This window comes from Manihot esculenta, chromosome 12 (assembly GCF_001659605.2).
Source record: "Manihot esculenta cultivar AM560-2 chromosome 12, M.esculenta_v8, whole genome shotgun sequence".
In the NCBI taxonomy this organism is placed as follows: Eukaryota; Viridiplantae; Streptophyta; class Magnoliopsida; order Malpighiales; family Euphorbiaceae; genus Manihot; species Manihot esculenta.
In genome coordinates this window covers 13,628,433-13,639,070 of record NC_035172.2, presented here as the reverse complement: position 1 = coordinate 13,639,070, position 10,638 = coordinate 13,628,433, and the positions used below count along the sequence as shown (strand labels likewise).

Here is a 10,638-nt window from a genome sequence, read left to right as displayed (position 1 = left end):
CAAGTTGCAGCTTAAGTGAAGATAAATAAGGAAAGTGTAGACAGCAGAGTAATTTGAATTTCAAATTTCAAATCTTCAAGAAGTCTTTCTTATTAAAAATGTGAAGACACCTCAGCATTCAATTCAGCTTATTCAGGAAGCCAAATCTCAAGAATACACACTTGCCTCCCAAGAATTCAAAATTCAAAATTTAAAATTCAGCTTGTTTAGGAAACCAAATCTCAAGAAGACATACTTGCCTACCAAGTAATCAAGATTCAAAATTCAAAATTCAAAAGAAGGCTCCACCTCATCTAGGGCAACACTCCCATACTATAAAAGCATAAGGAGTGTCCGCCCATCCATCTCTTCCATTCGGCACACAAGGCTCTCTCCCTTGAAGACCATTCGGCCACTTCTCTCCTTCATCTCTTTCTTTATTTTTGGTTTTGTTTCATCCATGAGTGGCTGAAACCCTTTTTTCTAGTTGAAGATTAGGTGAAACTTTGGCTGTTTTATGGATTGGGAGATCTGAACATACATTGTTTATCTTTTATTTTTCAATATTTATACAATTTCATGCTTAATTTCATTGTTGCTTTGTGGTTTAGATCAATAGGGCCCATTGATTCTTGATTGCAAGGTAATAATTTGTTAGTTTGGATAGTTTTAAGTCCGTAATTGTTTGGATTATTCAAACACAAGTAACTCTTGGTATAAAAACTAAGGAAATTGCATGATCTAGTAATATCACCATGCATTGGGGTAGCTAGAATTAGGTCTCTCTATCTCTTAATGCAATTGACAGTTGTTAGATGCCAAATGCCCAAGGACTTTACTTGGCAACTTGTTGATTAGTGATTAGTTAGAGGATGTTCCCTAATTAATTTATACTTAAGGAGGGATATGGTGGTGAGAAGTGTCTTCTACCTCCATAACTAATTTATTGAATCAAACAAAGGAACCTAAGTGTCAATAATCAATCCCAACAACTGAAGTGGATCCAGTTTTTCAGCTAGAGCTTTTCTCATATTTGAATCTCTTTATTTTATTATTTGCTTTACTTTATTGCTTTTAGTATTAGTTTAATTCATCAATCTCAAAACCCCCCATTTATTTTGCTTTCAGTTTATTTACTTGGTCTTGATAAAGAAAATAGGTAAGTATCAATTTCCTATGGATTCGATCCTTTTGCCACTATCTACAGTTGTAAAATTGTTGATAATTAAAAAGGTTATTTTTTATCGGCTTCAACAACCGCACAGTAAAAAATTGGCGCCATTGCCGGGAACTGATTTAACTAATTTTTTTTTTCATGACCAGGGCTGGACGCAAGGAAACTCTGCCTTACGATTCAGAAATTGAGCATACAATCAAGCGACTTAGGAAGCAAGCAACCCAACTTTGGGAGCAAGCCACCACTGAACCGGAATCTGCCCCTAAGGAACCAGCAATCGCAGACACAGAATCAGCACCTGCTGAACTTGACCAAACAGCCACGGAGATGGCTGAAATCGATAGACAACCTGCTGCACATGATGAACCTGCTATCCATGATGAATTCATACTAGAAAATCCAGCAATGAGGGCACCAATACCAAGAGAAAGAATACTGAGAGAGTTGGTAGCCCCTTTAGGCGATCAAGCACCTCTTTGCATCACCTATCCGCCATTGACAGCCCCTTTTGAGCTCAAAATAGGTTTGATACACCTCCTACCTAAATTCAGAGGTTTGGAGAATGAAAATCCACATAAGCACTTGAAAGAATTTCACATAGTGTGTTCATCCATGAGGCCGCAAGGCATATATGAAGAGCATGTGAAACTAAGAGCATTCCCATTCTCACTTGATGATTATGCCAAAGATTGGTTATTTTACTTACCACCCGGATCGATCACTTCTTAGGATGGTATGGTTAGAGCTTTTCTGAATAAATATTTCCCAACTTCTAAAGCCATAGGCATAAGAAGAGAGATAAGTGGCATTAAGTAAAAAGATACTAAAGACTTGTATGAGTATTGGGAAAGATTTAAGAAATGTGCACAAGCTATCCTCAACATGACATTTCAGATAAACCACTCATAGAATTCTTCTATGGAGAGGAAACTCATTGATGTAGCATGTGGAGGTTCAATTGAAGATAGAACACCTCAAGCAATCAAAGAGTTGATTTCAACATTTACAGTAGCATCTAGACAATATGGAGATGAAAGGCAGCTGCCAAGAAGAGCCAATGAGGTAAGTACATCTGCTCTCACTTCTCAAATTTCTAAATTAACCTCTACTGTGAGAAGTCTTGTCATAGGTCAAGCTCAACAACTTCAGTAAATTAGACCATGTAGGATATGTGCACATGTAGGATACCCAACTGATCAATGTCCTACACTTCAAGAGGATGACCAGCAAGTAAATGCAATTGGAGGATTCAATGGCCATTCTAGACATGATCCCTACTCTAACACCTACAATCCAGGTTGGAGGGACCATCCGAACTTCAGCTATGCTAGGGCTAACAACTACTAGAACTATCAAAGTAATCTAGCACCTCCAAGTTCCAATATGCACCTTGAGGAGATGATGAAGTCATTGGCAAATTTTGTCCAAAGTCTCCAACAGCAAATGGGCCAAATAGCCGCCTCAGTGAGCAAGCTTGAATCCCAAGGTAAGTTACCTTCCAAACAGAGGTCAATTCCAGGCAAAATGTAGGTGCTATCATGTTAAGAAGTGGGAAAGAGTTTCAAGACATCAAGGCTGATGATGGAAGTTCAAGAGTGCAAGGACAAGCTGCTGAAGAAAAACAGCCAGAAAACTGTTTGTCTAAACAAACTGGTCAAACAGAACCAGTATACCAGCAGAAGGCAGACCAGCAAGCAACATTCAAGATTCCACCTCCCTTTCCAAAAATATTTGAAAAATCACAAAAAGAAAAAGAAGAAAGAGAGATCCTTGAAACCTTTAGGAAAGTGGAGATCAACATACCTTTGCTTGACACAGTGAAACAAATTTTCAGGTATGCAAAATTCTTGAAAGATTTGTGCACTAACCGAAGAAAGTTTGCTGAGAAAGAAAAGGTAAGTGTGGGAGAAGTTGTGACAACTGTAATAAAGAGAGAACTCCCAACCAAGTGTAAAGATAGAGGGATGTTTGCTGTCTCTTGTAAAATTGGCAATGTGGACATCAAAAAGGTCATGTGTGACTTAGGTGTATCAATTAATGTTATGCCTCTTTCTATCTATAATTCTTTGAATGCAGGTGCACTTAAAGACACTAGAGTAGTCATTCAATTGGCTGACAGATCTGTTGTAACGACCCGAAAATCGGACCGCTACCGGCGCTAGGATCCAGGTCGGCTTAAGGCCGCCGGGACCCATAGCAAGCCTGACATGCAACCTGAAAACCTGTTTAATCCCATACATGATCAACAACATACTTAAAAATTAAAACTTTTCTTTCATTCATACACCAAACTCAACCTGTGCATGCACTGTACATAATCATAATCATACTCATGACCCCTCTGTGGGATCTCATCAATGCCCCAATGGGCGATACATCATAAGTTGAGTTGGTTTGCATAATCATCATAAAACATCTAAGATCATGTATTAAAAGGGATATCTTATACATATAGTCAAGCACAATCTCTAATCCTCAATATCATTACATGACTAAAACTGTACTTTTTACATAACATTAATACATTCATCATGTCCACACTATCTATTACATACACATGACTTCATTACTCTTACGGACCTCCTGGTCTACCCTGTACCTGCAAACCTGGGGAATTTGGGAGAGGGGTGAGCTACTAGATCCCAGTGAGCAGAATAATAAAACATTAAAACATATGATAACATGGAATGCATCACATCACAGCTAATCACATCAAGGATGAACTTGTCACCAATAGCCCTCTACATAGTCCAACTGTGCCAGAACGTAGAATGGGTCCTGGTCTTTCTCTTACATAGTGCCAGCGAACGTAGAATGGGTCCCACTGGTCTTACATTCCGTACCGTACATATCACATCGTCGCATCATAGATCAAGGGCTATGGATCATCCAACATTCATCCACATCAACATTAAAATATGCAATGCAACATATTCGTGAATTCTAATGCAAACAACCTAAATCATCACATGGCATTCATGATGCATGAACATGCTCAAAACTTTACAATTTGATTTACTTTAAAACGTAAAGGTTTATTCTACTCACCTCTGGATAGCTCTGACTAGACACTGGAGCAGCTGACTCACTGCTGGGGTCCTCGATTCCTCGGGTCCGAACCTACACAGGTGGACTCAAATGAGGGACCAAACAACTAGAACATAACTCTAAACTACTCCCCAAAAACCACCTAAAACATCATGAAACAATTATAGAAAAACATGCAAGAGAGGGCTGGACAGGGCACTTTCGGTGGCAGGTTCGGCGGCCGAAAGTCTCTCCAGAGCCGAAAGTCAGGTAGGTTCGACGGCACTTTCGGCGGCCGAAACTCCCAGACAGAGACTAAAGTCCTCTTTCGGGGGCGAGCTTCGGCAGCCGAAGGCTGCCTCCACAAGCATGTTCGGCGGCCGAAAGTTCCTTCGGCTGCCGAACCTGGTTTCTCCCATAGTGGCAGAAACTCAGCTCTTCTATGCACATTTGCCTCCAAAACTAACCAATCATACATAAACCTATTCTACAACATTCCCAATCATACACAAACAAGCATACAAGTTCCTAGGGGCATCAAACCATCAAAAACCCCAACTACAACACATCAAGAAACTCACATTGTTCATAAACACATATAAAACCCATAAACCTAACCATGAGCTAAACATGCATTCTACCCCATAGATCTACTTAAAACTTACTTAAAACATGCAATGAGCTTAAGATCGGCTCTTACCTCGTGGAGATCGAGAGAGAGACGACCTAAACTCGGAGATGGGAGGGGTTGAGTTTCCTTGAACCTCAAAGCTCCAAAACTTACTCAAAACTTGAAAATCTTCAAAACAAGGCAAAAACTTATGAAAATCTTGAAAGATCTGAAGGAAGAACTCAAAGATAGGTGAGGGACGGCGGAGAACTCACTTTAGCCGACAATGGGGAGAAAAACTCGCCCGTTTTCGGCTAAGGGACCCTTTTATAGTGGCTGGCCAGGCCACGTTCGGGGGCCGAACGTGCCTCTGCATGCATGCCATGTTCGGTGGCCGAACCTGGACTTCCCTCATTTATGCCTTCGGGGGCCTAAGGCACACCCGAAATGCATGCATGTTCGGCGGCCGAACTTGAGGTTCGGCGGCTGAACCTGGGTTTTCCTCCAAGGTTGTTTTCATGCAAAAACTCATTTCCTTTTTACTTAAAACCATGAAATACCTTAAAACATTTTATGAAAACATGTTTCTACCCTACTAGAGGCTTCCGACATCCGAGATTCCACCAGACGGTAGGAATTCCAATACCGGAGTCTAGCCGGGTATTACATCTGTAGTATATGCAAAAGGAGTTCTAGAAGATGTTCTAGAACAAGTAGATCAACTTGTCTTTCCAGTAGATTTCTATGTGATTGATATGGAGGAAGACAATAGCAACACTACTTCAGACATCCTACTTGGATGACCTTTCTTGAGCACAGCCAGAACTAAGATAGATGTGCATGATGGCACATTGACCATGAAATTTGAAGGAGAAGTAATAAAATTTAATGTTTATGATGCTATGAAATATCCCCATGACATGTCCCCTGTTTATGGTTTAGATATCATTGATTGTTTGAGCCAAGAAGTTTTTGATATGAATCAAAATGATATGCTAAATAATGACTTTTGCAGGGAGGCTAGCCAAAAAGATGAAGGAAGCCGAAGGGAGCCAAAGCTGAAAGCAACAGTCTGCTGCATTCAGCAGACAGACCATGCACAAAAGGAGCAAGAGGAATCCAGTTCAGCCAGAAATCCAACTCAAGCCGACACTTATTTGCCCACACAAGTCATGTAGTTGACACAAGTAGAATCTTGCCTGCCCAAACAAAAGCCCTCCATGCGGCAACTTCTAGAATGTGTAGAAAGTGAGAGTGACTTCTATGAACTTATCTTCCATGCCCAAACTGATGAACCATGGTATGCAGACAAAATAAAGAAAAGTGCAAAACACTATGTTTGGAATGAACCATACCTGAAACCATACTATGAAGGGTTCACAGTGCAAGTAGTGGAAGAAGTTCCATTGAACCATCCTCCACAGCTCGCTTAGTGTTTCGCACCACACAAACCACACTTGGGGAGTACTCAGTTTCCTTTGAATTTTAATATTTCCAATACATTGAGGACAATGCATCAAATAGGTGTGGGGGTGTATATCTCTGAATTTTTAAGTCCATTTTAGCTTTAATTTTTAGTTAGCATACATTAGGTGAATTTTTTTTTCATTTTTGTTATTTTTGTCTTTATTGCACACACATGTAGTTACAGTTTTTTTTTCTTTTTTCTGTTTTGGTATGCTTTACTCGAACACATAGGCTATGTTGAATGAGCTTTCTTTCCATGACCCCATTGATGTGATGACTCCTTAAACCTAAGTTGAATCAATTGCAGTGAGTTGTATTCATTTTTGAGAATTTCCTTTTGAATCGAATCTTTGAGCTTGCTATGGTGAGAAACATGTGACATTACTCATTAGAGAGAATAATAAGATGAAAGATGTGTGAAACAAACATGACTTATTTTAGCAATTGGTGTTAATTTGCCCAATTCATTGAGAAAAAGAAATTCAGCAAAGGCAAAGACTTCAAAAGCACAAATTAAAAATTGTTCCAATGGTCAAAAGACTATGAACAGAGCTAGTAGCCACTTGGACAGGTGACCAACTGAGTAATTGGGGGTGGGTATCACAAATATGTACCTTCACGTCAAAAGGTTGGTGACTTTTTCAAGCAAGAATAAAGGCAAAAAGCTGAATAAAGTGCTTCAAGTAAAGGCAAATCACTCTGAGAGCTAGAAAAATTCTTAACTGAATAAGAATATATGCATGTATAACCTCTCTAATAAGTAAAATAATTAATAGCCATGGTAGGTAAAGGGAGACCAGGAAAGAAGGAGAGTAACCTTGGTGCATACACTCTTCACTACAATGCTTCAAAGTAGGGGTCTAGGATAAGAGCTTAAGTGGAAATAAAGGATCAAGTAGCAAACAGTGCTTATTTGACTAAGTGTATTTGCTTGAGGACAAGCAAAAGGCTAAGTGTGAGGATATTTGATCAGACCAAATTTAGACCCATTTATCATGTTGTTATTAATGTTAATTTACACATTTTCTGTCTAATTCTATGGTCTTGATATTATTTTACAGAAAACGATGTAAAGAGGTAATTTGGTGAAAATGCTATTAAAACTGCCTAAAAAAGGATAAAGGAGAACAAGTGGTTTGCCCAAGCCAAGTTGCAGCTGAAGTGATGATAAATAAAGAAAGTGCAGACAGCAGAGTAATTTGAAAATCAAATTTCAAATCTTCAAGAAGTCTTTCCCTTATTAAAAATGTGAAGACACCTCAGCATTCAATTCAGCTTATTTAGGAAGCCAAATCTCAAGAAGACACACTTGCCTCCCAAGAATTCAAAATTCAAAATTCAAAATTCAGCTTGTTTAGAAAGCCAAATATCAAGAAGACATACTTGCCTCCCAAGTAATTAAGATTCAAAATTCAAAATTCAAAATTTAAAAGAAGGCTCCATCTCATCTAGGGCAACACTCCCACACTATAAAAGCATAAGGAGTGCCACCCATCCATCTCTTCCATTCGGCGCACAAGGCTCTCTCCCTTGAAGACCATTCGACCACCTCTCTCCTTCATCTCTTTCTTTATTTTTGGTTTTATTTCAGCTATGAGTGTCTGAAACCCTTTTTTCTAGTTGAAGATTAGGTGAAACTTTGGTTGTTTTATGGATTGGGAGATCTGAACATACATTGTTTATCTTTTGTTTTTCAGTATTTGTGCAATTTCATGCTTAATTCCATTGTTGCTTTGTAGTTTAGATCAATAGGGCCCATTGATTCTTGATTGCAAGGTAATAATTTGTTAGTTTGGATAGTTTTAAGTCCGTAATTGCATGGATTATTCAAACACAAGTAACTCTTGGTGTAAAAACTAAGGAAATTGCATGATCTAGCAATATCACCATGCGTTTGGGTAGCTAGAATTAGGTCTCTCTATCTCTTAATGCAATTGACAGTTGTTAGATGCCAAAGGCCCAAGGACGTTCCTTGGCAACTTGTTGATTAGTGATTAGTTAGAGGACGTTTCCTAATTAATTTATGCTTAAGGAGGGATATGGTGGTGAGAAGCGTCTTCCATCTCCATAACTAATTTATTGAATCAAACAAAGAAACCTAAGTGTCAATGATCAATCCCAACAACTGAAGTGGATCCAATTCTTCAACTAGAGCTTTTATCATATTTGAATCTCTTTATTTTATTATTTGCTTTACTTTATTGCTTTCAGTATTAGTTTAATTCATTAATCTCAAAACCCCCCTTTTATTTTGTTTTCAGTTTATTTACTTGGTCTTGATAAGGAAAATAGGTAAGTATCAATTTCCTGTGTATTCGATCCTTTTGCCACTATCTACAGTTGTAAAATTGTTGATAACTAAAAAGGTTATTTTTGACCGGCTTCAACAACCGCACAGTCAGGATGTCTCCGTATCGTCTAGTCTATGGAAAAGCTTGTCACCTTCCTGTTGAGTTAGAACACAAGGCTTACTGGGATGTTAAATATTGCAATCTCAGCCTTGATGAAAGAGGTGCACATAGAAAGTTACAACTACAAGAATTAGAAGAATTGAGACGTGAGGTATATGAGAATTCCAAGATCTATAAAGCAAAGAGCAAAGCTTTCCGTGACAGCCTCATCTCCAGGAAACAGTTCACTGTTGGCCATAAAGTTTTACTCTTTGATTCTCGTTTAAAACTGTTTCTAGGAAAATTGAAATCCTGCTGGATAGGTCCTTTTGTTGTTGAAAATATTTTTCCCTATGGTGCTGTGGAGATATGATGTTTAGACACGAGAAAAGTTTTTAAAGTCAATGGACATCAACTAAAACTATTTTATAAAGGATTTGAAGTTCAAGTTACAAAGGACATCCAACTGGATGGTTTCCTTCTGCGGTTTGACCAAATCTAGATTGTTCAGCCCACAACTTTAAACCAGGACGCTTTTTAGGAGGTAACTCAGTGGGAGATATTTGCCTACATCTCAACTCATATTTTAGCATCTTATAGTTTTATGGTTTCTCTTTATTAACTATTTTGCAGGATCCCGGACAAACCTCTCACCCCTTTCTATTTTTACTTATTTAGCTTTATTCTTATTTGCACTTCTTACCATAATTTTATCCTTTTACTTTCACTTTTTACCCTCTGTGTTAGTTCACTCTCTCTAAAGAAACACCACCGACAATGGCATGGTTTGACGAAAGATGGTTGCCACCACCGGCCTTGCCCTTTAGCATTGCCTTGGCCTCCTTAGGCTGGTGCGAGTGTACAGTGACAGCAACGATGAGCCAATCAATATCCCTCTACCAATCAAGGACACTACCACTAATGCCCAGTCGTCGGTCATTCCACCATCGCAAACTCCTCCGCCACAACTCCTCGTCATAAAAACTTTCCAGTGTTGTCCATATGCCCTACCTAAGGCAATGCCTTTTGAACCTCAGACCGATGATGCAGAAATGCACCAAGTGTCACCTTTGGCTTCTCTCCCTTACGGACAGAAGCGTTCTGCTGCAACACTTTCACCATAATTCCCCAACACCCGATGCCGCCTTAGATGCCGCACAAGCCCCTCTACCAGTAGCTCTACTACATCCTCTGGGAGCCCCCACATATATATATATTGAATATATAACAGTCAGAGGTAAGTAGAACTAAATTAAACTATTATTTTAAAAAGAAATCAAACATTTTAAGTATGCTCATGTAACATGAGAGCCATGTGTTTATGAATAGATTATTTTATATTAGAATTCACGAATATAATGTATTACATAATTAATTATTGTTGCGGATGGATGTTGGATGACCCACTAGCCCTCGAACATGTTATGTTATGTATGATGGATATGGAAGTCCAAGTCGAGACCCATTGTACACCCTTGTCACTATACAAGAGAAAGATTGGAGTATCCATTCTACGCCTCTAGCAATATGGATATATTATGTTATGTTTAAGAGGAAGTTCTGAAGAGCATCCATTGTGAACAAGACACTATTGAAATTATGGAGGGTTACTAGTGATAAGTCCATCTTAATGTGAATTGTTTATGTTTATAACACATTCATACGATCATATGCTTTATTAAACTATTTTATAATTATGTTTCTACTCACTAGGCTCTAGTAGTTTATTTATTTCCTCTAACCCTAGGTTTGTAAGATCAGAGTTAGCTCGGGAGGTTAGCATGTTTTATGGTATAGTTCTTATATAACAGTATAGTTGTGGAGATGTAATATATTGTGGTTTGGAATTATGCTTTGCCCAAGTTTTCTTTTATGATCCCCTTGTTCATGATCTTCTTATGTTAAAGTTTTAAAGTTTAAGCTATGTTTGAACCAAACTAAGGCATGTAATGACGACAATTCTGGAGCATTTAACGAGGGTTTATGTT

General features: G+C 38.6%; 1 protein-coding gene across 1 annotated transcript; it reads left to right on the top strand.

Moving 5' to 3' along the window:
• Positions 1-8,663: 8,663 nt before the first annotated feature.
• Positions 8,664-9,023, top strand: LOC110627561. Its single transcript, XM_021773909.1, has one exon. The coding sequence runs from the start codon at positions 8,664-8,666 to the stop codon at positions 9,021-9,023; it is 360 nt and encodes a 119-aa protein (XP_021629601.1).
• The last annotated feature ends 1,615 nt before the right edge of the window (positions 9,024-10,638 follow it).